Source organism: Manis javanica, chromosome 10, assembly GCF_040802235.1.
Source record: "Manis javanica isolate MJ-LG chromosome 10, MJ_LKY, whole genome shotgun sequence".
Taxonomy (NCBI): Eukaryota; Metazoa; Chordata; class Mammalia; order Pholidota; family Manidae; genus Manis; species Manis javanica.
This window is the reverse complement of record NC_133165.1, coordinates 115554651-115581936: the sequence shown is the minus strand read 5'-3', so window position 1 is coordinate 115581936 and position 27286 is coordinate 115554651. Positions and strand designations below refer to the sequence as shown.

General features: G+C 44.5%; 1 protein-coding gene across 9 annotated transcripts in view; it reads right to left on the bottom strand.

The window, feature by feature from the left end:
- The window catches only part of ATXN10 (ataxin 10), a 169936-nt gene extending 144400 nt beyond the window's left edge, over positions 1 to 25536 (bottom strand). For 3 of the 9 annotated variants that reach the window (XM_073214033.1, XM_073214034.1, XM_073214035.1), the window contains exons 1-2: positions 25246 to 25528; positions 1987 to 2178 (exon numbers count right to left, since the gene is read on the bottom strand). In XM_073214033.1, coding sequence (XP_073070134.1) covers positions 1987 to 2178; positions 25246 to 25361 — 308 coding nt within the window. In that variant the 5' untranslated portion in view covers positions 25362 to 25528. Of the gene's footprint in view, positions 1 to 1986; positions 2179 to 25245 lie in introns of all 9 variants that reach the window. The other 6 variants (XR_012121638.1, XM_073214029.1, XR_012121639.1 and 3 more) reach the window with 5 other exon arrangements.
- Positions 25537 to 27286: the final 1750 nt, after the last annotated feature.

Below are 27286 nucleotides of genomic sequence, written 5' to 3'. Positions count from 1 at the left end.
ACAAATGGTTGGAATTTTTCCCAAAGATCAACAGTGAATAATAAAACAATCATAGAAGGTAAGAGGGAGAAAAACTAACACTTTTAAATGTTCATTTTCCTTTCAGCCCAAGTTGCGTGCAAGAAAAAACTGCCCTGACCACAACATGGATGGCCCTACCAGGGGATAGCTGGCATTTTCTTTCTCACGATTTATTTTGTGCTCTTTCAATTTTTATAGTTTACATTTTATTTTTGCACTCAGAACAGAAAATAAAAGTGAATTGTTTTTAAAGAAAGTAATATCGTAAATCCTTACTGCACGATCATTCCCGAGGCAGGGCGGAGACAGTCGGCGTCACTGAGCACTACACACGGGAACTGCCAGGCATCGCACACAGGTGACCTGATCTAAAACCCACAACAATCCTGTGTGCAAGTTACCGCTTACCCTATTTTACAGACAAAACTGGTACCTGGAAAGGGTAAGGCCCGTGTACGGGGCCGCATGACATGTCAGGGATGGGGAAGCCACACTCAGCGGGGCCACTGTGGGTCTGGGGGTAGTTATGGAGACTGCTTCTGGGCCCAGCTGCAGAGCCCGGCAGTCGGGAGTGGGAGAGAGCGTCCCCAGGCTCTGTCACTTACTGAATGAGTGACTCTCAGGCAAGCTCTCTGAACCTGCATCCCAGTGTCTTCTTTTGTGAAAATGGGAAAATTGTGACATGCTATGTCTTGAGTTTGTTCTAAGCATTAAACCAGATACAACAAGTCAAGCTCTTGGGGCAAAGACTGGTGCGTAGGGTGGGCTCACCGAATGCTCACTTCCTTCCCCAGGAGGCTGGCAGAGAACTGAGCTAAGTCTGCCAGCCCATGGGCAAGGCTTCCGTGCTGAGGCTCTCCTTCCCCACCCCCGCCACTCTAAAGGGCCTCCCTGCCTGGAAAAGGACAAAATAAACTAGCCTCTGGCCCACTGCTTCTAGCACGCAACTAGTAATGCTCTTTACGTGTTAACTGTTATTATCAAGATGAAGATTGTTTCTGTCCATTTTTCTGCAAATGGATGGCAGGTCGTTCACTACTGAAATTAAACAACCCTAGCTTTTTTCTCCTCTCCTTTGATCTTAAAAACCTCATTAATCATATCAAAGCCTCAGGTATAAGACTGTCTAGGCGGCACAGGGAGCCCCCCAGGTGGCTTCTGGATCAGGCCCCCTTCACCCATCACAGGAGTGACCGCGAAGCCTGGAGGCTCTGTCTCCACCCAAGCCCAGGAAAGAACAGCGAGCGTGCTCTTTGTGGCTTCTGACTTCTCAAGTTAAAATTTTTAATGAGAAGTAGATTCCATAAAACCAAAAAGGAAAGGTGCTCAGTTCTGGAGAAGAGAGTAACATGTAAAAGAACAAGAACAGCACTTAGCAATCCCCTTGCTCATATATTTAACCACCTTTAAAAATGTGCACATTATAAAATAGGTGGAAATACAGCTTGCAACTTTACACGATCTTAAGGAAATCTTGAGATAGATCATCTTAGAAATTTAAAACAGATGTTCTTTGTTCAAGGTAAACACAGGGTAGCTAATTAAAACACTAAAATAAAATTAAAACTTTTACAGCTAAGAAAAGTGAGGTCCAGAAATGCATATGCATTTAGGCAGGCAGAATCTAGGGTCACAGAATCAAAATTAAGTTCAAATTGCCATGTTACATAGAAAACCAAATACCTCAAAACATTTTAGAAATACAAAGAAGAAACCTAAATAACCCCTCATGTTAAGCAGACTCTATTAAATGCTGTGCCATTAGATATTCATCTAAGATTCTCCAGTGGAAGGCCTGCAGAGAACTTCTCACCTGGAGACATCCCCAAAGTCTTGTAATACAAATGGGTGATCTTACTATAATGCCAAAGCAATCTGTAACAGGTCAACTACATGATGGAACTCACATGAACATACACAAAGAAATAGGATCAAAGGTATATCTGTAACTACAAACAACACTACCTGATTGAATTTTGGTTCACAGAACACTCTATGCAAGCATTTCGGAGACATCTGAAGCATTCTGTTATTAACTGCAGACTGGAAGCCAGATGCTCCACTTGGGACGGATCTCTGCAGGCCAGCTCAACAGCATGAGAAGACTTCTTTAAGATATCCAGGACTCTTTGGAAGATAGTCCTGGGCGCTGTTTCTCTGAAAAAGGATAACATTGTTACACACCAGAAAAAAAGAATCTAATTTCCCCATGGCCTGTTCAGAACACCGCTTACACTTATTTCTGTGGGGAGGTAGGCTAGCCTGTCTGTTCTGGCTCCTTAATTCACAACACCAAATAAAAGAGCTACATATATTGTGCGTGTAGCCAGACACTTCTTATCAATCTTTTCACGTATTATCTCATTTAATCTTTGCATTAGCCTTATGGAGCCCATTCTGTCATCTCCATTTTAAAGATAACTGGAGCAGAGGAGTTTAAGTAACTTGCCGTATCACCGGGCTGGTAACTGGCAGACCCACAATTCCAACCGAGCAGTCTGACTTTAGTACCGCCACTCCCTAGAACACCTCAAGTCCCAGCTTCAGATGACTGTTTATGCTTATGGATCTGTCCTTAATCAAAGCAGAACAGCTGCAATCGTGTTCTAGATGGAGACTATAACCATGTCCCCTGTCACCCAATATGTATCTAAATTACAATTATGAAAAATAATATTCATGAAAGACTGCCAGGGAGGCAAATATACTATCCATTCTCTAGAAACAGAAGCCAGCAACATGTGCTCTGAGCTTATATATATCCAACTACATAGACAAGAGGGAGAGGAGGCAGGGAGGCTGACAGCACGAGACTTTGGGGGAGAGGGGCTGAGTGAGAGCCCTCTCCCACCGAGATGTACGCCCGGGGGAGAAAAGGAACCTGCGGCTGCTCCCTCCGGGCATCCTAGTTCCCACATGCCTCTATGCCAGGAGCGCGGTTGGCATTCACTATCTATCATTCCAGAGCTGTGAAGGTAAGAATTTTTTTGTGCAACATGGCACCTAAATGCAAGCCAACTTCCCCATTCTGTGAATCGCCTAAAGAAACAGCAGTCTGTTTTAATGATAAAAGAAAAATTGCTATGTTGGACAATTAAGAGATTCTCACAGATCAATTCTGACCATATGAATGCTCTCCCTTTACTCTCATTGCAGAAACAAAGCACCTACATATCATCCTTGGCTTAATAAATTAGACCAGCAGGGAGCTTCCCGTTTACACAGAACTACTGACAGAGTCACCCCAAGTTACTGTGCTTGCTCAGGGAGTCACTGCCCATCGCCCCTCCCCTCCTTGCACTTCAGGGCCATGAGTACTCATGCTCCAAGTGCTGGGGGTTTATCTCATGGAAAGACTATGTGAGTCACATCTTTCATCACGTTTTCCTCTCGGTCTGGAGTCAAACCTAGGACCTGTCTTTAACACTGAACCCGCAGCCGGACTCTTGAGCCCTAACCTGATTTTTCCTATTTGGCTGTTTTCGCTTTTCACCAATTTCCTTCCTTATCTTTTATTCTATTTAGCTGCATTTATTTTTTTAAGGCGCCTCAAATGAGGCTTTGGAAAGAGGCAGAGTATAAATTAATCCCATAAAATTGGGAAATCACACATAAGATAAAATAACTTAGCTCATCTCCCCCAACCAGCTCTCAATGTGGATCAAGAAGCTTTAGCTCGGTATCTGTGACTGAGTGACCACACACAGAAGTGAAAGTTCAAGGGGACAGCATTAATCCTGCCTCAATAACCAGATGAAACAAGTGTGCATCATTTCGGTGACAATATGCCACAAAAAAGACATCTGCCAACACACCCAAGATAACGTTAAGGAGTACATAGAGCGCAGACAGTAATACGTTAAGAAAATATCCAAGAGTTTAAAACATTTTGAAGAGTGCCAGGAGTGACAATGAAGATTTCTACAACAAAGAATAAATCTAATTACCTCCACCTGCCCCATCGCATGAAGTTTTAATAACACTATTTAATCTACAGTCAAGTAAAAGGAGAGCTCTACAATTTGAATCATCTACAGGAATGCCCCTTCTTTCGAGGACGGCTAAACCATGCGTATTTGCACCTGTGATAAGAATGCCTCTACGATTTCTTTCCGTTGGCCCTTCGAAGTCTACCTCTCCCAAGGGCAGCATCTTCCCACTGTGAATGGCCTTCCCTGATGTCACCAGTTGAAATCTTAACATCTATTTGACTCAATATTAACATCTACACACCAAAAGCTTTGGAATCAAACTATGGGGTAGATTAAACAAAACAGAAGAAAAGCACTGTTCTTAGGAAAACTGGATACTGATATTCCAGCCATTGAACAATTAGTAGATTCCTGAACCACCCTGTGAATAATGCCCAATGTTACCTGTTGATCTGTCATATATGTATGGACTATGCATTTCTCCTTTCTCACACTTCAGTCAAAAGAAAAATGTTTGACCGAGCTAAGGCCAACCAAGATTCCTGAAATCCCAATAACGAGTAATAGCTACTAAAGAGTAACCATGGCAGCATCTATTCGGCACACAGTTCACATTTGCGGAACAAAGAGAAAATAAATTGGGACTGTGATCACTGTCATTTGCTCTCCTCACACTGCATATACCCTTGGATTCCTGAGAACATCAAGCATTTGCAATCCTGTGTCTGCTCAAATGTGTATCTCCCATCAGAATGCCCTTTCCATACCATCCCCACCCAAGATTCTGCCTGGAGAATTTGCATCTCCCTTTAGGCCTTTTGAAAGCTCACAGCCCTGATGAAACTCCTCCAGTAGCCAAGGTGAGCCAGTTCCCGTCTCTGTGCTCTGCTGGAAGTCCGTCTGTAAGACTGATCTAACACGTACCCACATCAGATTATACTCGTTTATGTCGTCTATCTCCTCAGCTAGCCTATAAAACCCTGGAAAAATGTATTTTTTACTCTACCTCTAGGGTCTAGAACTGGCATTCACTAACTGTATGCATTCAATTCAAGTTTAAAACAGTGATGGGACTATTCACATACTCGTTACATAATCCGAATCCCGAGCACAGCCCTGAGCAGGTGCCCGGCCTGATGTGGGCCATGAAGCAGCATCTGTGCAGTGGCAACGGGAGAAAGGGAGACACCGAGCCACCTGCGCACCCTGTGCACTTACACGGACAAGTCCACAAATCCTGGACTCAGAAACTTGAAAAATGGCCCTATTTTAAGATGTAGATATCTTATGATTGACATTTAACATCTAATTTGTCCTTCCCTACTAAATGACACAATGGATACGCTAAAAGCAGTGGTTGTGGGAGGTGGGGATAACCCAATTAACCATGTTTTAAATTTCTTGAGAGCAGAGTCTATTTGTTAGATGTCTGACTCCCTCTATAAAGGGAGGGAGAAAAAAAACCCTTTCCTCAAGAGCCATATAATAAATAAATACAGATTTCATTCACCTTATTTTTATATACCACATTAACAACTATCATCAGTTAAGAACAAAAAGGCTTTAACTTACTAAGAGTGAATACTATGAAAGCATTCAACTGTCTTCTGTACTTCTCTCCCTTCCCCATGGCCGGGAAAGAAAGCTACTTGGCATTACAGATCCAAAGGGGTCCTGTGCGCTCTGTCTGTAAATTCTATGTTCACTGTCAGCTATGCAGCTAAATACGTATGTGTAACGATTAACAACAGTGAAATAGCTGGTAAAGATCAGTCAATTGTTCCTACGTTACAAATGTTATTATTAACAATAGCACTGTCATTTCTGCTTTAACCAAACTAACACAAAATACTCACAAAGCCTTTAAAAGCTTAGCTACTTCATTCACGGAAGGCAGAAAGTACTTACAAGGACAATTAAAATTCAACCGTTAGACACTCCTATTAGACAGGAATGTATACCCTGAAGACAACGTATAGATGAAATGTTACACTGCAGAACAACAAAAAAGCGCCTTTGAATTATACAAAAGGTAGAATTTCTTTTCTTTCAAGTTTGAACAGATCTGTAGGTTTAATCTTGGCAGGTCTATTTCAGTAAAATTAAACTACCCGTGATTATATGTAACAGGTTAGAAGAACACAACATCTACACACATTTTACAGTTAACTCATCAGGTAGGACCTCCTCCTGAAAAGGAAACTAAATGCTAGCCACTGTAATGCTACAATTAAGACTTTCATACTTGTTAAAAGATTTATTCTAATACCTTAGATTTAATTAAAAACTGGCATCTGTGGTTTAGAGTAGTTTAACCACTGTCACTGAGAAAAACTATTAGAATACACACAAGTGTGGAGATTAAAGTAACAATCACTGGTTGCTATTCAAAACCATAAGCCCTGCTTACAGACTTGACTGGGCTGGATTCAACAAAAACAGAAAATACGCACGTTATCATCTCCTGCCAGAAATGGCCTAGGGCAAAATTTTGAAATTCATCCTTGCAGACCTCAGAACTCCTTCCACTCCCTCCCCTCCTGTCACATCCAGACCGTCCAGCTGCCCCCAGCAGCCCGGACAGATCCATCTGCAGGCTCGGCAAACTTCTGTAAAGGGCCAGCGAGTGACTATTTTGGGCTTTGAGGGCCTGACAATCTGTCACAACCTCTCAACTCTGCTGTCGTGCACAAAAGCAGCCAGAGACGAGGGGAACCAAACGAACATGGTGCATCTAATAAAACTCTATTTATGGACACTATTTATGGAAAATTAAAGTTCATGTAATTTTCATGTGCCACAAAATTTTTACCGTTCTCAACCATTTTAAAATGTAAAAGCCATTCTTAACTCACAGGCCATAAAAAACAAAAAGGTGAGTGGCCAGATTTGGCCCACGGACCATGGCTTGGGGACCCCTCCCTTAAAGAGTTCCAAACCTACTAGTTCTCTCCCCACTCCCAGATAATCCCCCTTTCCCACTGACCCCTCCATGGTCAAAATTTATCTCTCATCAAAACAAATAACTCAAATGCATTATGCCAAATGAAAGAAGCAAAGAAAAGGTGAAAATGGCATAGAGGCAGAAAAATAACCCACTGGAAAGTGTTGGGAACAGAAGTGGGTATGAAGAGAAACCTGATGAATGACAGGAAGGCCGGACTGTTCTGTAAGCGGTGCTATGACAACTGGTATCCATACGGGAAAAACTGAATTGGATCCTTACTTAAAATAACCACACAAAGAAAAGAACTCCAGATGGGTTAGGAGTATATGTCAGGCAAAACTATAGAACTTTGGAAGAAAATAGACGGAGACTGTCTTTATAAAATTCTTAGGTTGAGAAAGATTCTGTATATTACACCTTATTAAGAACCTTATTAAAAACCTCACTTAGTTCCTTCATATGCTACATCTGTAGCTTTTCTTCTTCCTTCCTAATTACAACCCTTAAATAGAATTCGTGCCTCATATCGAATTTACCGAGTATCATAATTCCTCCAGGTGGTAAAGATACCTCGAGACAAGTGCTGGGCATAGAAGCCACAGGGCATAAATCTGCAAAGAAGTAAAAAGCTAACCTTTGCAAACAATATGGCTTCTCTCTCACTTACCAACTTTACATTTCCCTGTGTGGCCCCGGAAGATGACTGGTTAGCCAGAGACGGGTAAGATTCCTCAAGGGAGGAACAACCCAAGACAGGCACAGTCGCAGGGGGGCCATCAGGTGAGAATTTGGGGATCAACAGAGGTGAGGCGCAGAACCTCACCCCCCCTGCTTTGAGAGAAATCTTCTGCATCCGTGGATGTCTTGCTGCCCTTGTCTAGCCTGGATTAATACTTAGTCCATAGGCACACACCTGATCATCTGATCATCTACATTTGCCACCTACATTCTACCTTTATCTTGCATCTACCTACCACCTCAGCATTTTATTAAAAATAAAAATAATAATAATAATAGGAGAAATGTGGGATCAACATATAAATCAAGTACAAAAATCAAACGAATATTCATATTTGACCTGATGGTTTATAGTTCATAATGCGTGATCAAAACCGAAAGTTTCTGTGATGACTGCCCTTGCACTGTTCACCATGTAAGAATTTATTCACTATGTAAGAATTCGTTCACCATTTAAGAACTTGTTCGTTATGCTTCAGAAGATTGGAGACTGACGAGAATTAGGCTTGGGGTGGATTAATGATTGTACATTGAGCGTTGACCCCCCTATACTGAATTTTATTGTTGCTAACAACCATTTGATCAATAAATATGAGAGATGCCCTCTCAAAAAAACCTCACTTAGAAAGCGACATCGGAGCATAGACCCAAAGGCGGCGATGAAGCGAACTGTACCTTCCGGGGAAAACAGCTTGGATGGAAGGCACAAGACAACGGGGACTGTCCCGGAAGCCCCCGGCCAGGTGAGACGGAGCCCAGCCGCACAGGCTGACAGGCCTTCACCCTTCTCCCAATGCCAGGCCGGGTGTGTGTGTCCTCTGAGGGGCAGGAGGTGGGGGGTTCTGAGGACAGAAGTGACCTCCTCTGACTTCCTCTGGAAGGATCCCCTGGCTGCTCTGTAAAGAACTGACCAGAGCGGCTGGAAGAGAAGACAGCAGGAGACCAGCTGGGACTCTATTCTTGGAGCGACAACAGCAGAAATAGTGAGCGGAGACTGGACTCTGGACACATTGTGAAGATACAGCCAATGACATCTGATGATGACCTGTCATGATGGGTGCCTGAGAAAGGGGACTGAGGATGACTCCCTAACTTCAGCCTGAACAATAAATGGAAAGGGGTACTTGCTGTTTACTGAAACAGAGGACTGCCTGGGGGGTCAGGAGCTCAGTGGGGGCTGGTTCAATGTGAGGCGCCTATCAGAAACGGTGGAAGTGAACAGACAGGCCTGGAGTTCAGAAGCAAAGTCCGCCAGAAAAAAATACAACCATCACCAGCAAATGGAAAGTAGTAAAGCCGCTAGGTTGAACGAGGTCACCACGGGAGTAAGAATGCCAAATGAAAGCAGGTGAGTAAGTTATCTCTTCAGGTAGAAGAGAGACGTGGTCTGAGGAATGAGCTCTGGGCCCCGAGAAGGAACAGCCTATCAGAGAGGACAGTCAGAGGCAGCGGCTTTCTAGAAGCCAAGGGAAACGTGCTTCAAGGGGAAAGAAGGCGTCAGCTACATCAAACTCAGCTGAGAGGTCAACTAAGCCAAGGATTTGAGATGAAGGCCACGGGGCTTGGCGATGTGGGAGGGGGCTGGGAGAAGACAGATGCCGTCAGCGAGGGTGAAAAACTCTTCGGAGAAGCTTTATAAAACAGAACAGGAATAAAGGGATTCTGGTTCAGGGAAATGGGGGTAGAGATTTTTTCTTAGGATGGGAAAAGTTACAGATCTATAAACTGATGAGAATAATCCAATGGAAAGAGTAAATTTCATGTTTTAAAAAAGAGAGGGAGGGGAAAAAGAGAATTCTTGGAGCAAGGTATGCAAAAGGGAGTGGATTTAGCGCAGACCCGAGGGCAACGCGGTTCATCCATACTAGGAGAAAAGAAGGCATGTTATTAGCACAGAATCAGGTAGGTGAGGCAAGAGGGTCATGGGAGTTCCTGGAAATTTTCTGGCTGCTCCAATTTTCTCAGGAAAATCGGAAGCAGAAAGCAAAGAAGAGGGAGCAGCAATGGAGATTTAAGGACAGAGAAGGGCATGGAATAGTGGATAGGAAAGCAGGAGATTCAATGGACCAGGGAAATACAGTAGGATCACCAGGCAGCTCTAAATGCCTACCCGAGGTTAGTGATCAATTTAAAGAAAGGCCAGTCAGTGCGGCTGTGCAGTAATCAATTTAAGTGAAACCAAGCAGCACGGTTATAAAGTTTTTCTTCAGCCTTGTGCAGTTGTTTGGGGGCAGGAAAAAGGAAACAGCAAGCTGGAGTTAACTGGAGTTTTTACCCAGAAAGCATAACAAAGTTAAGGGTCGAGAGAACTGAGGATGCATACAAGGAAATACTTTCATTACTGATCCCCACACGTAAACGGGATTAAGAGGGAAAATGTAAATATAAGGAACAGGAGGGTCAGCAAACAGGGAGCGGCAGGATGACTAGACTGTAGGTCCCGGGTGGGGGCAGGGGACCCCGAGAGGGGATGGGGCAGGCAGCCAGAGTGGGACTCTTGACCTGAGACAGTGGAGGCAAAGCAGGGATCGTGAATGGTAAGGTCCGGAGAGCACGTGGCCGTGTGCCATTAGATGGGGTGGAGGCCAAGCTCACCGAGGGAAAGTTGAGGAGCTCAAAGGCAGAGTGCTGGCACGATAATTTAGGTACACAGTGAAATAACCAAGATCTAAGACAGGAGAAGTACTGCAGAGTCCACAGCACACCAGAATGGAATTCTTCGAGGCAGAGGCGGAGTGACCCGCAGAGCTGTGAATGGCAAACCCGGTGCAGGTGGCACACGGACGGCATCAGGCGAGGAGCTGGAGGCAACAGGTCTGGAAGCAGGATGACAATCAGGGAGAAGAACGGCCGAGCTTTACGCCAAGCAGTCAGTCCGTTAGAGGCAGGACAGAAAACAGCCTTCACTGTGCAGCCCTGGGAAAGGCGTGACCTCAGAAGTGAGCCATGTCTCACTGGGACCAAGGCGAGCGTTCAGAGAAGATGAGGACACAGAGAATTTAGCTGAGGGCAAAGGGACGAGGGGACAGGAAAGGACCCCTACAAAGCCTTGAGGGAGTCAGGAAATAACAGAAAACCAAGGCGTTTACCACATAAATTGGAAAATCAACTTGTGAATTCCTAGCAAAGACCCAGCTGAAATTTCATTTTGAATGTCACTGAAAGCACAGGTCAGTTTGGGGGGAACTACTGTCTTTATGCTATCGAGGTTTCCATTGGTGTCTTCTTTAATATCGTTTGATAAAGTTTTATAATATTCAGAATGTTAGCCACTAACACTTAAATTGTGCTTATGACATGCAAGGCACTTTCTAAGCAATGTAACGGGACTAGCACCTACTTACAGGACGTCCTAACCTTGGTATGACTTGTGTAAGCTCCGACCGCCAGGCAGCTGACTCAGCCCAGAGTTCGTGGGGCGGGGAGGTCCCTGGCCTCTGATCGAGTTTCCCCACCCACAGCCCAGTGGCCACACCCTGGGTCTGGGCGCCACCACAAAGGGCTGCAAGAGTGAGAGCGAGAAACCCCTCTGAGGGGGCAGCTGCCCGCACTCTGACCTTACTTCTTTCCATTTTCTGGCTCAGACTTGTTCCTGTCTTATTTGTCCTTTTAAGCTAATTAAATGTGAAGGGAGGCTCACACTGACTGACCACACATCTGTACTTGAAAATTAAGTCAGGACCCCTTACCAAATAGTTCCATGTGGTATTCCAGCTCACAGCATAGGTAAAAATAAAAGAAACTATCATCGCACTCTAAAAAGTTACTTTTTTAACTTAATTGATGTTCTCCTTCAACAAAGTTGATCTGAGTCATGGTTGAGTCAGGATGCCATTTGGCACCCGTGGCTAAGCTGACAACTCATGTGGGTTTTGGGGGATTTTCATTTTCATTTTTCGTTTTGTTTTTGGTGTAAAGACTTCTTGGCCGGAAGCTCAGTAATGTTTGGGGAAAACCTGGATGAATGTGTGTACACACAAGATGGATGGGTTTATTTTTGAGTTCTGCAGTATACTGACCTCTAACATACTCAATCTATTCCCTTTCTTTATGAAAGTGAGTCAATATATTCATATAAGCAATTAAGAATACCAAGACTTTTTTACCTCTTAAAATCATAGTCACCTGTCATATTTGGTAATTTCCTATGCCTTCCTTACTGGAGTCTTTCCTCTATGCTTTCACTTTACCTCTAATGACTCAAGAAAATTAAGTACTCAAGGAAATAAGATAATCATCAAGTGCTCATTCCGTGCTAGGTCTTAAACGGGTATTGAGAGTACTGAGGTAAATAAGAATCCTCGGTTGCTCTCATTCCAGTGGGGCTAATAAGTGGGTAAGTGCTTACACTACTTCAGGGTAAGCATAAAGTGCCAAAGGGAATACAGGGCACAGGCACCTAGAAGATCAAAAAGGTTTTCAGAGGAGGTGAAACGGTAATTAAATCTTGAGAGAAAGCCAGGAGTGTGTGTATGAGCAAAGGAATGAAGGCAGGAGGCACTTACAAGTTTAATACCACAGCATCTGAACTATTCCCACTTTAGTACTAAATATACTTTTATCAGCTAAGGCTGCAGTACTAAGCACAGAGCGCAGCACACAGTGCTAAGAAGTGATCTCGTTACAGCCATGGGCTCCTGGTGGCTCTATCCAGGTCAACGTGTCCTGAGCACCCAAAGTGCACCACAAGTTGTGCTAGAAAGTGCCATGAAGAAGACAGCCCCATCGCGCCACCAAGTCACCATCAAGTAGAGGGAAAGACATGCAAGGTGCTATTTCACTGTGAAACAGCAGTGGGGCGAAAGAGTTCACACCTTGCACACCTCCCCTCCACTCCAAACAATGCAATTACATGATTACAGTTAAAAATTAGAAATACATACAGCTCAACTGTAAAACAAGGCAAATATCTCCATACGCCAAGAATGGGATGGAGAAGCTCAGCTACAATCAGGTCTGAAAGCCAGAGTGGGACGTGCTCTCAGCATGGGCGGTGGCCCCTGCAGCTCGACTCTGCCAGGGTGATAGGAACCCAGCGAAGCCAGTGGCAGTCAGGGCCGCTCCGTACAACGCTGCTAGGACGAGACTCCCGCGCCCGAGGGAGGAGCTGCACGCAGCGCAGGCGGGCGTACAGGTTCTGCGTAAACTGTGAGTCCCCAGCATCAGCAGGAAGCCAAGTCAGCAGCACAGACAGACCTGCTCTGAGATACGGGCCAGCCTAACTACCAGACACAAAATGTTCCCAATAGCACCGATGTGAATCACCAACAGAGCTGATTCTAGGCTAGTCACTGGGGAGACAGGCTGAGGAAAAGGCAAAGCCATTATGCAGGGGTCATCCCAGAGAGGGAGAAAATACAACAAATCTCTCACGCAAGGAGAACTAGCAAAGTAAAGGTTCAGAGAGAAAGACTAACCCTATGAAAACTGGCCCCTCTCCTCACCACTCCCAAGGCCCCACCTGCAGAACTCGCGCTTCCCAGCCCCACATCGCTGGACTGCACTGGACTAAGTCCTGGGTCCGAGGTGAAGAGTGCGCCCATCGGGACCACAGAAAGGGATCTGGTACACCTTGATCCGGGGCCACAGGATGGTCACTTGGGGAGCCTCAAGCCCGTGTGACCAGCAGGCAAAGAAAGGAATTACTCCATTGGCAGGAGGCCCTCACCAAGGGGAGCCAGGGCTGCTCCTGCAGGATGGGGGCAGGGAGGAGTGATCTGGGACTTGGGGATCAGGGGGGTGTCTCAGTACTTCCATGTTAAGGGACACCATAAACAGGCAGCCAAGGGCTCACATGCCCTAGCGTCAGAGCCCACCTAGAGTGCTGGCAGAGTAAGGGAAATCTGGAACGGAGGGTGGAGAAGGGAGGCAATCACTACCAAGTGCGGCCTCGGGACACCTGCCACAGTGGGGACTACAGCTTGCTGCCCTGACACTCCCGCCAGGGTCTGTTCCTTTAGACTCCAACTGGCTACAACCTTGAAGAGCCCAGGGAGAGTGGACAGGGTCAGGCAAGAGTGAGTCTAAGGAGAGGAGCGCACTGTAACAAACCCCTGGGGCGTCCCTATGCTCAGATAATTCCGAGGCCCTCCCCTCAGGGACACCCATGGGAACTGGGTCCCAGGTGCCCACCATGGTCACTAGCTCACTCGGGCACGCTTATGTTGGTGGTCTCGGTGCCAACCTTCACCTCTCCTGCTGGGGTTATCTCCGACTAAATTACTTCACCCAAGTCCTTATCTCAGATCCTACTTTTGGGGAAAAAACAAACTTTAACACTCAGGTATACAAGGGGATGGGTATAAAGATGGTCTCTGCAGTGCTGTTCAAATCACCAAAAATTCAAGTCAATCCAAATATCCATCAGTAAGAAAAAGGGGGAAGTATGATGTATGCCTAGGATGGTGTACTTCACAGCGGAAGTTAATGAAGTGCTTTACAACAAACAGCTTTAGTGAATGATCTGGCTCTCTAGGCATGGAAACTGGCAGCACTCAAAAATACCATGCAAAACCTTTAAATAGAATTCGTGCCTCAGATCGAATTTACCGAGTATCATAATTCTTCCAAGTGGTAAAGATACTTCAAGACAAATGCTGGGCATAGAAGCCACAGGGCATAAATCTGCAAAGAAGTAAAAAGCTAACCTTTTCAAACAATATGGCTTCCCTCTCACTTACCAACTTTACATTTCCCTGTATGGCCCCGGAAGATGACTGGTTAGCCAGAGACGGGTAAGATTCCTCAAGGGAGGAACAACCTAAGACAGGCACAGTCACAGGGGGGCCATCAGGTGAGAAACTGGGGATCAACAGTGGTGAAGCTTAGAACCTCACCCCCCCTGTTTTGAGAGAAATCTTCTGCATCCGTGGATGTTTTATTGCCCTCGTCTAGCTTGGATTAACACTTAGTCTACAGGCACACACCTGATCATCTACATTTGCCCTCTTACAGCACTAAACTATGTTTTCTACCTTTATCTTGCATCTACCTACCACTTCAGCATTTTATTAAAAATAATAATAATAATAATAATAATAATAGAGAAATGTGGGATTCACATATAAATCAAGTATAAAATCAAACGAATATTCATATTTGACCTGATTGTTTATAGTTCATAATGAGTGATCAAAACCGAAAGTTTCTGTGATGACTGCCCTTGTACTGTTCACCATGTAAGAACTTATTCACTATGTAAGAATTCGTTCACCATGTAAGAACTTGTTCGTTATGCTTCAGAAGATCAGAGACTGATGAGAATTAGGCTTGGGGTGGATTAGTGATTGTGCATTGAGTCCCCTATACAGAATTTTATTGTTGTTAACAACCATTTGATCAATAAATATGAGAGATGCCCTCTCAAAAAAAAAAAATACCATGCAAATAAAAAAATGCAAACTGCAGAGCACAGGGCATAAAACATACAGCACAACACTATGGAGGAGGGAGGACTGGGGTCTGGAAGTGACAAGAGCCCCCCACTATGATCCCTGCCTCCAGTATTCCCACCCTTGTGTGTGACCCCTGGGGTCTCCCCTCCCGTGACGTTGGAACACACAGTAGGGAGGGCATGTCATTTCCAAGATTATAGACACTCCAGCTTCCATCTTGAGCGTTCTCTTGGGTCACTCGCTTTGGAACAAGCCACCTGCTGTGTCATGGGCAGCCCTAGGGAGGGGTCCACAGGGTGAGGAACTGAAGCTTGCCGTCCAAAGCCACATGCTCGAGCTTGGAACCAGTCCTTCTGCCCCAGTCAGGCCTTCAGATGACGGCAACCTCATGGAAGACATTAATCAGATCCACCCAGCTAAGCAACTCCAGATTCCTCACCCTCATAAACTGTGTTCAATAATAAATGTGCGTGTCTTTAAGCTGCTAACTTGTGGGGTAATCTGTTCAAATACAGAGGATTTTAACAGTATCAGTAATGTTTTGATTTTGAGAGAATGAGACAAAACTTTAACATTTGTTGATTTTATGAAATACCTCCATGCTTGTGAGATCATCTGTTATATTCAGGAAAGGCATTAACGTTACTAAATATTTGTGGTTTTGATTTGTCAAGTTTAAAAATAAGCAAACAAGCCAACAAAAACACTAGGACGAAAGCTAATGAAAAACCTCAATTTCCTTTTTCCTTAAAGTGTACAAACAGGGTTTTTTAAAATGTCAGTTCCTAAAACACAGTCATTTCATGCAAAATCATCTATATTCCTCTGTTCAAATCACAACACACTTATTTTCAAGTATTTACTTTTTTTACTGGAAACTCATAGCTTTTTAAAATCATTGAAAATTGCTAAGATACCTTTCTACCAAGGAATTAAAATTTTGGCAAGAAATTACTGAAAAACCATTTTTCTTACACTGACTGAGTTAAAATGTTTTTATCCCAAAATTCCAGAGACAGTTCCAAAAGGCTATTAAAACAAAACCTGATCATGGAACTCAGATGAAATTGAAAACTCTATGAGCATTATTTTAAAATATGCAAAACTCCCAAGAATGACCACACATTTCATTTCTTTTCACTCCTTACTCTTGACTAGAGCCTGCAATGATACATAACACTGGTGTTTGCAGGGCAAACTATCTACCAGGCACCATTCTGGACTCTACATACACAGCACACTCTATACCTACATCAACTCTAAAAGGTACCCATTTTACCAATGCGAAAACTGAGCCTCAGAGAAGTTAAAATATTTGCTGGTTCATACAGCTAGAGAGTCATCATACTTGGATGTGAAACTAGAAAAGCCTTCCCTCACAAAAGCCTTTTTCCCCTGAAACTCACTGCCTGAATTCAAAAAGGTGTCGATATTTCATACTGGTGTGTTTCCGGGGGTAAAAAAGGAGAAGGGGAAGAATCCCCACAAAACACAAATTGCTCAAAGAAAAAAACAAACTATTTCAGTCACTCTATAAGAGAGACCCACAGGGGTCTATATTATTCAGACGTCACAAAAAGCTGCGGTAAATTCCCCGAGAAAGATCTCAGATCCCAAACCAGTCAGGTGACAAGATACTCTGGCAATCCCTGCCATGCAAGACCCCGAAAGCACCCTTAAGTTGCACCCCTCAGTGACACTGGACTGGAATTCCACCAGCCGCATCTATGTGCTCCCCTTGTCCTTCCTAGATTACTTCCATTGTTTCCTAATTTGGTCTTAGACATTTCATTCATTCACATATCACCTCGGCTCATTTCAGGCTCTGGAAACGGGGACCACACTGTCTGGCATAGATTAAGCGGAAACAAAACCACTTAGTTCCCCATAGAACGCAAAGCCTAATTCTCTCTTAACAGAAAATTTTACAATTCGAAACATTGTCTTAGGAGTGATAACTCAAACAGTGAGCAGAAAAGGCCAGTGGTATTTCCTCATGCTAGTGAGATTTGGCTGAAAGAAGTTTTGGGGGGTAAGGTGAGAAGGGTAATAATTTATATGCAGAAAATTGAGATGTAACTTACATAAAGACACAGTATCATAAACGTGTAAGGAGTTGTAACAGATGCATGCACCCAGGCAACCAGTGCCCCCATCCAGATACATTTCCTTTACTCCAGAAAATTCCCTCCTGCTTCTTTCCAATTCCCAACCTCCTTGACAACCACCATTCAGATCCGTATCACCATTAATTAGCTATGCCAATTACGGAACTTCTTAACAGTAAGATCATACATACTTCTGTGTCTGGTTTCTTCCATTCAGTATGCTTTTGAGACAGCCCTGTCGCTGTGTGTACTGGTGGTTCATTCACTTTAATCCACGAGTGGTTTTGACCATTCCCTCATTGACGGACACTTGAACTGTTTCTAGGATTTGGCTGTTATTAAAGCTGCTCTGAGCTTCCTTTACAAGTCTTTGTGGACCTATGTTCTTGTTTCTCTTGAGTAAATACCCAAAGTCGTAGTCAGGTCTATGTTTTAACTTTATAAAACTGCCAAGTGTTTCCCAAAGCAGCTGCACCATTTACACTCCCACCAGCCAAGTGTAAGAGTTCCAGTTGCTCCACATCTTTGCCAAAATTTAGTGCTGTCAGTCATTTTAATTTTAGCCATTTGAATAGATGTGCAGAGGTATCTCATTATTTGCTTTATATGCTCATTATTATATTCTTATTTCTAACAACTTTGAGATATAATTACATTGCATACAATTTAACCATTTGAAGTGTATAATTTGATGGATTTTGATATACTGCATTATTAATTCTTTAAATTGTTGTAAAGTACACAGTAGTCCCCCTGTGTTTGCTTTCCAGGGCTTCAGTTACCCATGGTCAGTTGAGGTCCAGGAGCAGATACGTCCTCCTCTGACCTATCGTCAGCAGATCAACAGTAGGCTAAAACCTCATGACGTCATTCACCCCACTTCTCATCATGCAGGCACTGTATCATTTCACATCATCACAAGGGTGAGTACAGTTAAGATATTTTGAGAGAGAAAAAACAGACCACATTAACATAACTTTTATTACAGAATTGTTATAATTGTTCTATTACTTGTTATTGATGACAATCTCTTACTGTGACTAATGTATGAATTACTTTATCACAGAGGTATATGTATAAAAAAATAGTATATAGAGTTCAGTATTATCCACAGATTCATGCATCCACTCCAGACAGCAGAACATATCCCTGGCTGATAAGTGGGGACTAGTGTATATTCAACAAATTTTGCCACATTTGTACAGCCATCACCACTAGCTAATCCCAAAACTCTTTTGATACTGGAAATAGAAATACTGTATCCATTAAACAATAACTCCCTCCCTACTCCCACCCCTTGCCCTCCACCCCCCACCAACCCCTGGTAATCACTAACTTACTTTGTTTTCCATTTGCTTATTCTAAGAACTTCATACAAATGGGATCATACAAGTTTTTCCTTTTATGTGGGGCCTCTTTCACCTAGCATGTTTTCAGGGTTCATCCATATTGTGTATGTATCAGCACTTCACTCCTTTTTATGACTAAATAGTGTTCCAAATAGACACACACACAGTTTGTTTCTCCATTCATCTGTTGAACACTTGGCTCATTCCCACCTTTTGGCTGTTGTGAACGCTACAGTGAGCAACGGCACGCCTGGAGTCCCTGCCTCAGCTCTCTCGGGTGCGCACCTATGAGCCGAGTTGCCGCGGCATATTCCATGCTCAGCGGTTGGAAGAACCACCGAACTGTTTTCCACAGCAGCTGCATCGTCTTACATTCCCACCAGCGATGTACAGGGCTTCCAATTCCTCCACATCATCGCCAATGACTATTTTTCTTTTTCTTTTTTGGTAACAGGCATCCTAAAGAGTAGGAAGTAGGAACTCATTGCTGTTTTAATTTGAATTTCCTTAACGGCCATAGCTATTGAGCACTTTATCCCGTGTTTGTTGACCATTTATGTACTGTACCTTCCTTTGTAAAACATAGTTTTTTGTCCAAGTTTTAAAGTGGGCTGTCTTCTTGAGCTGTAGGAGCACTTCAAATATTCTGAAACAAGTCCTTTGTGAAATTACGTATTGCTAATACTTCCAGTCTGTGGTTTGCCTTTCCATTTTCTTAACAGTTCCTTTTGATGAGCAGAAGTTTTTAATTCTGATGAAGTCTAGCTTGATAAAGTCAATTTTTTCTTGAATGGTGTTACGTAAGATAGTTAACTACACTCAAGGTCACAAAGATATTCTCCCATGCTCTCTTCTAAAGTTTCATAGTTTTAGCCTTTATGATCTATGTAGAAATAGTTTTTGTGTGAATGGTGTGAGGTATGGGTCAAGGTTCTCTTATTCCAATTAGATACCAAATTGTTCTACCATCATTTGGTGAAAGTTTTTAGACTGATTTTGGTTTTGAGTTTACAAATATTGTGCAAAGGGAAGATACCTGGAAATGGCCTCAATTTTTTATATACAACATTCAGCATTCAATAAAAAAGTTAGGACTAAGTGAATAAATACAGAGGACAAAACTGACAATAGAAAATTACCAGGTATATTCTTTGGAGCAACTATATTTTTAAACCCGACAAGTGGCGCCCAAACAGGGACCTGAAAGCTTGTTGGGTCCCTTCCCTGTCTTTGACCCGCAGATGAGGGAAGAGACGCGATTGTTCGTCGAAGATCTTAAGGACCATCCAGGGGACTCAAGGCGTGACAGCGCAAGAGTCATGCCGAGAAGGCATCTCTTATTTATTGATGAAATGGTTGTTAACAACAATATTGGGGTTTCCATGCACAATCATTAATCAAGTCCAACTCTCAACAGTTTCACCTTCTGAAGGATAACGAACAAATCCTCGTGGTGAACGAACACAGAAACTCTTTCTGTCCTGGCTACTGTTTCTATCTTGACTACAATCATGAACCATAAACAAACCATCAAGGCAAAAGTGCTTATACATATGACTTTTATACTTTATATATAAATTCCATATAATTCCCACAAGGACTAAGTGAATAAATACAGAGGACAAAACTGACAATGGAAAATTACCAGGTATATTCTTTGGAGCAACTATATTTTTAAATTCTTTAAAGTAACACTATTATGATAAATATAAAATGAATTTCAACAGAGTAACTATTTTTTAAAATTGAACAGATATTCTACACTACCTCAAAAATACAATACCTAATGGATGACATATGGATACTGACAATGGATGACAGTAGATGATGGAGTAGATTAGCAGAAAAGAGGACTAGAGACTTAGAAGGCAGATGAGTAGAAATTTTTCAAACAAGGTCAAAGAGAATGTAAAATACAGAAAAAAGCCTCTGAGACACATAAATGTACTGAAAGGTTTAACACACATGTAATTGGAGTCTTAGAAGGAAAGAATAGGTGCAAAGCAGTATTTGAAGAAATACTGGCTAACAATTCCCCCAACTGATAAAAACATCAAATTCAGTAAGGATTATCCAAACAGGATATTCCAAACAAAAAACCAAACATCTCTTGTTTTCATGGGCAATCCACTCTGGAAGGAGACAGAAAATAAGTAAGAAATCACTATAAATAACGTATGTTGGAACTATACATAAATAACTACACAGGACGTTGGAATGTACTCTGTTTTTTTAAAAAAACAAAACTGGAGTTTACATGGTAAAGGGGTTCAGAAATATGAAGAGAAGTATTTTCACTATTTATTAAGATGAGTAAAATCTTGAAGGAAGTCAACAGAAGAACCTGGTTTGACTAAACACAGACTAAAGGAGAAACCATAGTGACAGAAGCTGAAAAGAATTATTGCCTACATGAGTATGGAAGAGAAAGACCAAGCATGCAAATGAACAACGAGCTATACAAACAGCAATTCCACAAGAATGTGCTGAACACCCACAATTACCAGACTATGCTAGATGCTGGGGATACAGTGAATGTGCTGAGCTCACTTTATTAAGGAAGCTTACCAGATGGAAGAGCAGCGAGGCGATACCAGGGTAAGTATGAGAAGACTTTACAGAGAGCTGCATCCAAGCATTGCATTATTTCATGAATACTCAAGAACCAGAACATAATCCACTCTACAGAAAAAATAAATTACAGAGCAACGCTATCCAAAAGAACTTTCTACAGTTAACTACTCCATCTCTGCACTGTCCAGTAAGGGAACCACTAGCCCCATGTGGCCGCTGAGTACCTAAAACGTGACTGGTGCACGTAAGGAACAGAATTATTGATTTTACTTATTTCTAATTTAAATAGTCATGTGTAGCTAGTGGCTACTTAACGGACAGCAGAGATGTACAGTATGACAACCATCTCACTTGGCTCTACACTCTAACAGGGGGTCTGGATATATCATGAAGATAGATGACAGAGAGACATATCACAAAGGTAACTAAAGGTTTAGAAAACCTACAGGAAAAGGTCAAAAGTAGAATTTTTAATGTATTTGTCCGGAAAGAATTTAACATGACCTGAAAAGACTCACAGCACAGCAAGAAAAGACATCACTTGTTAAATAAATGCTAAAGATGCAAATATGTACATTAAATAAAAAGAATTAAACACATTTAAAATTAAAAGAATTATCTTCCACAGGAAAAAAAATAGCTTATTATCTTAGTACTGACAATTTATCACCATAAGCAATTTTCTATGGATTTGAATGATTAAGATAGTATTTAAGAGGTAGTTTATAGGATCCAGACCACAAAGGATTTAGATTGGTATATTAATGATCTGTAGCTATATTACAAATTACGCCAACGCTTAGCAGTTTAAAATAATACCATTGTTGGTCTCACACAGGTCTGAGGGTCAGGAATCTGGGATTGGCTGGAAAGGGTCTCATGAGGTTGCACACATGGCTGAAGGCTTGACTGGGACTGAGAGGATCCGCTTCCATGATGGTTCATCACAAGGCTGCTACAGGAGGCCCCAGTTCCTCACCACAGATCTCTCTACAAGAATGCTTCAGTGTCCTCACAACATGGCAGCTGGCTTTGCAAGAGTGAGTGACCCAGAGAGCAGAGAGAGCAGAGAGGAAGCTGTTAATGCCTCATGGGACCCAGTCTCAGAAGTCACACACTGTCCCTTCTGGCAAAATCTACTATTTAAAAGCAGATCATTAAATTCAGCCCATGCTCGGGGGAGAGGAATTAACCTCCTCCTCTCAAAGGACAGAGTATCAGAGGATTTAGGGACATATCTAAGACCACTACAACGGAGTATGAGAATTTCCCCTCACTTGGGGGTTGCTAAAAATTGTAATGAAATCCTGGGATCCCTTGCCCTGGAAACCCAAATATGAGAATAAATCATCATCTTTCTGATACAGATTCCACTGCCTTCTGTAGGCAGGAGATTAAACACAGTTGGGTTCTTGGTTGCTTACAGCCCTGTTCCTTTTTAACAGCAGGTGTAAATCAATGGCATCTACTACGCATAAAACACGGTGCTGTACATATAACATTACAGATTCTCACAATAATCCTGCCAAGTGGGCAGCTTCACCCCCACTTCCAAGATGAGAAATCCGAAGTCCAGAGAGGTAAACCAGGATTCCTGTCCTAGTCTAGCTGATTCCCAAGCCATAGTTCCTTCCACTCCATGCCACTTCCTTCCATTACTCCAGCCACCGCAGAGAGCAGCTGATTTTGTAGCATCAAACACCTGGAAGGACTACAAAATACACTACTTCAGCTACGATGCTTATCTTCTGTTCCATCAGTTACTTTCTCACCTTCCTTGGTCTGTTTTTGTTGTCTGGTGTCTTCTGCTCGCCACTCTGAGGCCTCCTTTGGTTTCACTTTAGGCCCCATTCAGCTCCTGTCTTGGCCCACCCTCCGTCTAGGTCCATCTGCACTGGCGGGGTCCTCTCAGAGCCGCTGGACTCTGGCCTGATGCCCCAGGAGACCCTTCTGAGGGACGGCAGGCAGTCTGCCCAAAGATACACGAGAAGTAGTAGCAGACAGGACAGGACTGGAAGCGAGTCCTTACTAACCCTCAACAGCTCTCCGCACCACCACACAACTATGTCTCCCCATCCCAAGACCTGCACATCAGTTCACCTTCCCTGGTCTCCAAAGTCTGCCTGAACAAGGATTGTATCCTAGAAAAGCTAGAGCCCAACGTGGGAACCGCCTTCATTTCCTGTTCTCCCCCAGCAGTCCAATGGGTCCCTGAATCCTGTCCATTCCACCTTGCAGGTAATTTTTCAGGATTTTTCCTATCCATCCCCCTAGACAATGTCCTCATTTGGCATTTCTTTCACTTGGGCTTCTACATCAGCTTTTAAAAAGTCCCCTGCCTCTAATTTATCCCTCACCATGGCAGCCAGAGACCTAATATGTAGATCTTAACATGCTGTTCCCTCGAAAAAAACTTCCAAGGTTCCCCATCAACTCCCCTCACAAGACTATCAAAGCCTGTAAACTGGCTCAGGGTCTCGGGATTTTATGCTACAGGTTATAAAAAGGGATCTGATGTTTGAATTTCTCCTCTGTCCAAGACACCTTACCTATGTTGTTGCACTTAATCCTCAGGGACCCCACCAAAAAATAAAAAAGAAACAGCATATGGCCCCTTTGCATATACTGATCTTAGCAATTAGCCCTTGTCTGTGAGTCACACAACCAAGCAATCTGAAGCCTTTCATGGCCTGCCAACCCATCCGGCAGATCCACAAGCTCCCTGTGTGTCAGACCCCCATTACCTCTTGTCTAGACCCCCATTACAATTTCTTTACACAGCAATTTCCCTAACACACTTGAAAAAACAGGATCATGTCACGTTCATCTTTGCACCCTCAGCCCTTAGCGAAGAACCCGTTTCAGAGTAGATGCTCAACAAACGGCGGATGGCTGATAATTGCATAAAAGAAGGGTCTGCCCTGGTACAGATGTGCTGAAGCAGTAACTGAAACACATCTCGCGGGAGTATCACATTGACTAACCTATCTCCCAAAAAGCCCAAGGGGTTGAGTCCTAACTTAAAGCACTTTCAATAGTTAACACTTCTACGGGGATCTGAGGTAGCAGACGTGCTCAGATGAAGGAGTCTAGCCTAAAGACCGGAAGACCTCTAGAGAGCACCGCGCCCAATCCAAGCCTAGCTGTTCCTTTCTTCTTTGCTCCCTCTACTCTGTACATACCCCCATGACTGCAAAATTGCCTGCAGGCTCCCCAGAACAGGACTTCCCAGCAGAGGACTCTGTAGTTTACTTCGTCCCCTAGCACAAAACCTGGCACATGGGGGACAGGTCGATAAATGTACTAAATGATAATAGTATCAGCTAACATTTACTTAGCACTATGTGTCAGGTATGCACCAAGGACTTAATGTACATTACCTCATTTAATCCTACCAGGGAGGTACTGGTCAACCCCATTTAACAGATGAGGAAACTGAAGCCGAGGGAACACCAGAAATCAAACAAGCACTAACTGAGGGCGTCACATACTTTATATCTTCACATGCTTTATTTCATGTATTCCTCTGTACAATCCAGCACGAAGTTACGGATTATATTTACGTTCTTAGGCAAGAAATCTAAGGCTTAGAGAAACTGGCCAGTCATGCACAGCTAGTATGGCCAGGGACCAAAGCCTGCTGCGCACCTTTTTACCTGGCTACCCGGCCTCCCAGCGGCAGGCGGGACTTGAGCGGTGACTCCGCACTCCACAAAGCTCTGGCCCACGGAGGGCCAAGCCTGGGCCGACAGGCAGGCGGAGTGGAGCGCCGATCCAGCCCCCGGGCTTGGTGACCGGTGTTCACGCGACCGCCCACCGTGCACATCCGCACCGCGTCTCCCCCCGCCCCAGTGTAATAGATGCTCCGGGACTCGGGGGCAGCCTCGGCGGTCCGCGCCCAGCGGCGCCTAGAGCAGCAGCTCGCGTTACGGGGGCGCCAGCCGCGCGCTCAAGTGACACACCGGGCGCACAGCGGCCAAGGGCTCCCTTGTCACGGTCCCCATCCCGCGCCCGTCTTCACGCCCGCACTGGCGGGCGGGCCGCAGGTGTCAGCCCCCCGGGCCCCGGCGCGGGACCGGATGCGCGGCCCGGGGCGCTCGGCCGCCCGCGGAGGCCTCCGCCCCCGGGGTCCCGGGAGGAGGGCGGCCCGATCCCCCGCGCCGCGCGCCGCCGGGCCGTTACCGATTCCGCTGCTCTTTGAAGAGCGCCGTCAGCGCGCGGAGAGCCTCCAGGTCCTGGATGGGCGCGGGCACCATGACGCCGGACAGCCGGGCGGGGGGCGGCCTGGGCGCCGCCATCTTGCCGCCTGCAGCTCGGGCCGAGCGGGCGACGACGAGGGGGCGGGAGAGGCGCACGGCAGCAGGAGCAGGGGGAGCGGCAGCAGCGCGCCCGCAGACGCCTCCGCGCCGCGGCCGCCCTTCGCCGGCGGAAGACCGAGGACACGCCCCGGGTGGGAGGAGGCCGGCGTGGCGCGGGCGGGGGCGCGGGCGGAAGTCCCGCCTACGGGGCGGGGCGCGAGCGGAAGTCCCGTTGCGCGGCGGGTGCGGTCGTGGAGCTGGGCCCTCCAGGGAGCCGAGGGCTGGGACGCCCACCCTGCTGCGGGTGCGGGGTGGCCGGTGTCCCCGCACGCACCCTGGGAGCTGGGGCGTCTGCCACCAGCTTGCGAGTCTCCGCCTGCACGCCCAGTTCCCAGTACTTAGTGACCACGAACCGCCGCCAGGTCACGTCCCAGGCGCTTCACGTAGGGGAGAACGCGTTGCTCCAACTCATCGAGGGCTTAAAATAAAATTAGTAGTAAAGGAGCTAAATTCTGCATCAGGAGGGTAAGAATATTTTTCTAAGGGAAATGAATGTATTTCCTGGGAATCAGATGGTTCTCAGGCTGGTAGTGGTAACTCACATTTTTCTTTCCCCTGCCCTTTATCATTCACGTATACTTTCTTTGAACAAGCATTATTGCCAAGTCCTGTGCTCGCCAGATGCTCCCCACCCAGAAGGGACGCAGGCCCTGTTGAAAGAGGTGACAATTGCTGTGATGGAGGACTGTGCAACTGCTGTGGGACCACTTAAAATGAGCGAACACATACTATGTAGATTTGAAGACTAGGAGGTCGTTTATAATGTGCCATTTTTTATGTCCTTTGCTAAATACAATTTAAAGACAGCAAATACCAAAAGATACGTTAGAAAAATGAATCAGGCACATCGAGCGAGGATATGTAATCCAGCCTTACCCATTGACCTGACTACATAGTCACTCATTTTGCAAATAGTTCTGTGTGCCTACTGCGTGCCCAGCATCAAAACACCAAGCAGCACCCAAGATAATTAAAAACGTTTAACAATCAATCCTTAGACTAACAGCAAAATCCCCAAATTTTTCCTTGAGGAACAGGGGATAGTAAGATATATTGTCATAGATAGAGACTTTAGCCTTGGTTTTCTCTCCTCAATTGTAAAACAAAAGTAACTGCTGCAATTCTTCCAGTAAACATTCTCCCTAATATTCACGTTTATTGCCTGGAATATTGCAGTATCATCCTGATTGGTTTCTTTGCTTCTACTCTTGCCTCCCTACACTTCAGATTCTTTAAAAATATCTGTCAACATATCCCTTAGCCCAAAACTCTCTGAAGGATTTCCATTTCACTCAGGGTAAAAGCCAAAATTCTCCCAATGGAAAAGTTCCTAAATAGCCTGCCTCCCTCCTCCTCCCCAGCCTCTGATCACCTGGCCTCTTACTCCCTCGTGCTGAACCACGATGGGCTGCTTGTTCTCAGCCAGGGGAGGTACCCGCCTGCTTCAAGACTTCACGCGTGTTCTCCTTGTACGTGGAACACCTTCCACACTCTCCCAGCAGACACTTGCATGGTTTGCTCCCTTCCTTCCTTCAACTGTCCGCCCCAGTGATCTCTTACTGAGTCTTTAAAATTGTAACCCACACCCAAATACCTGATCCTCAAGAACCTTTCTCCATAGCACTTAACGCTTTCTAAATCATACTTTACTTATCCATTTTGTTTATTGTTACTGGTCTATTTTGTTTACTGCGAGAATGTATTCCAGCACCTAGAAAAGGACCCACTATGTGGTGGTGGCTCAATACATTTTAGATGAATTAATGAACAAATGATATTTTTAAAAGATACTTTCAGAAAGGAGGAAGGAAATGGCATGACTCCAGGAGAAGTACAGCAATCCAGAAAGTACGGAAAGAGGGAAG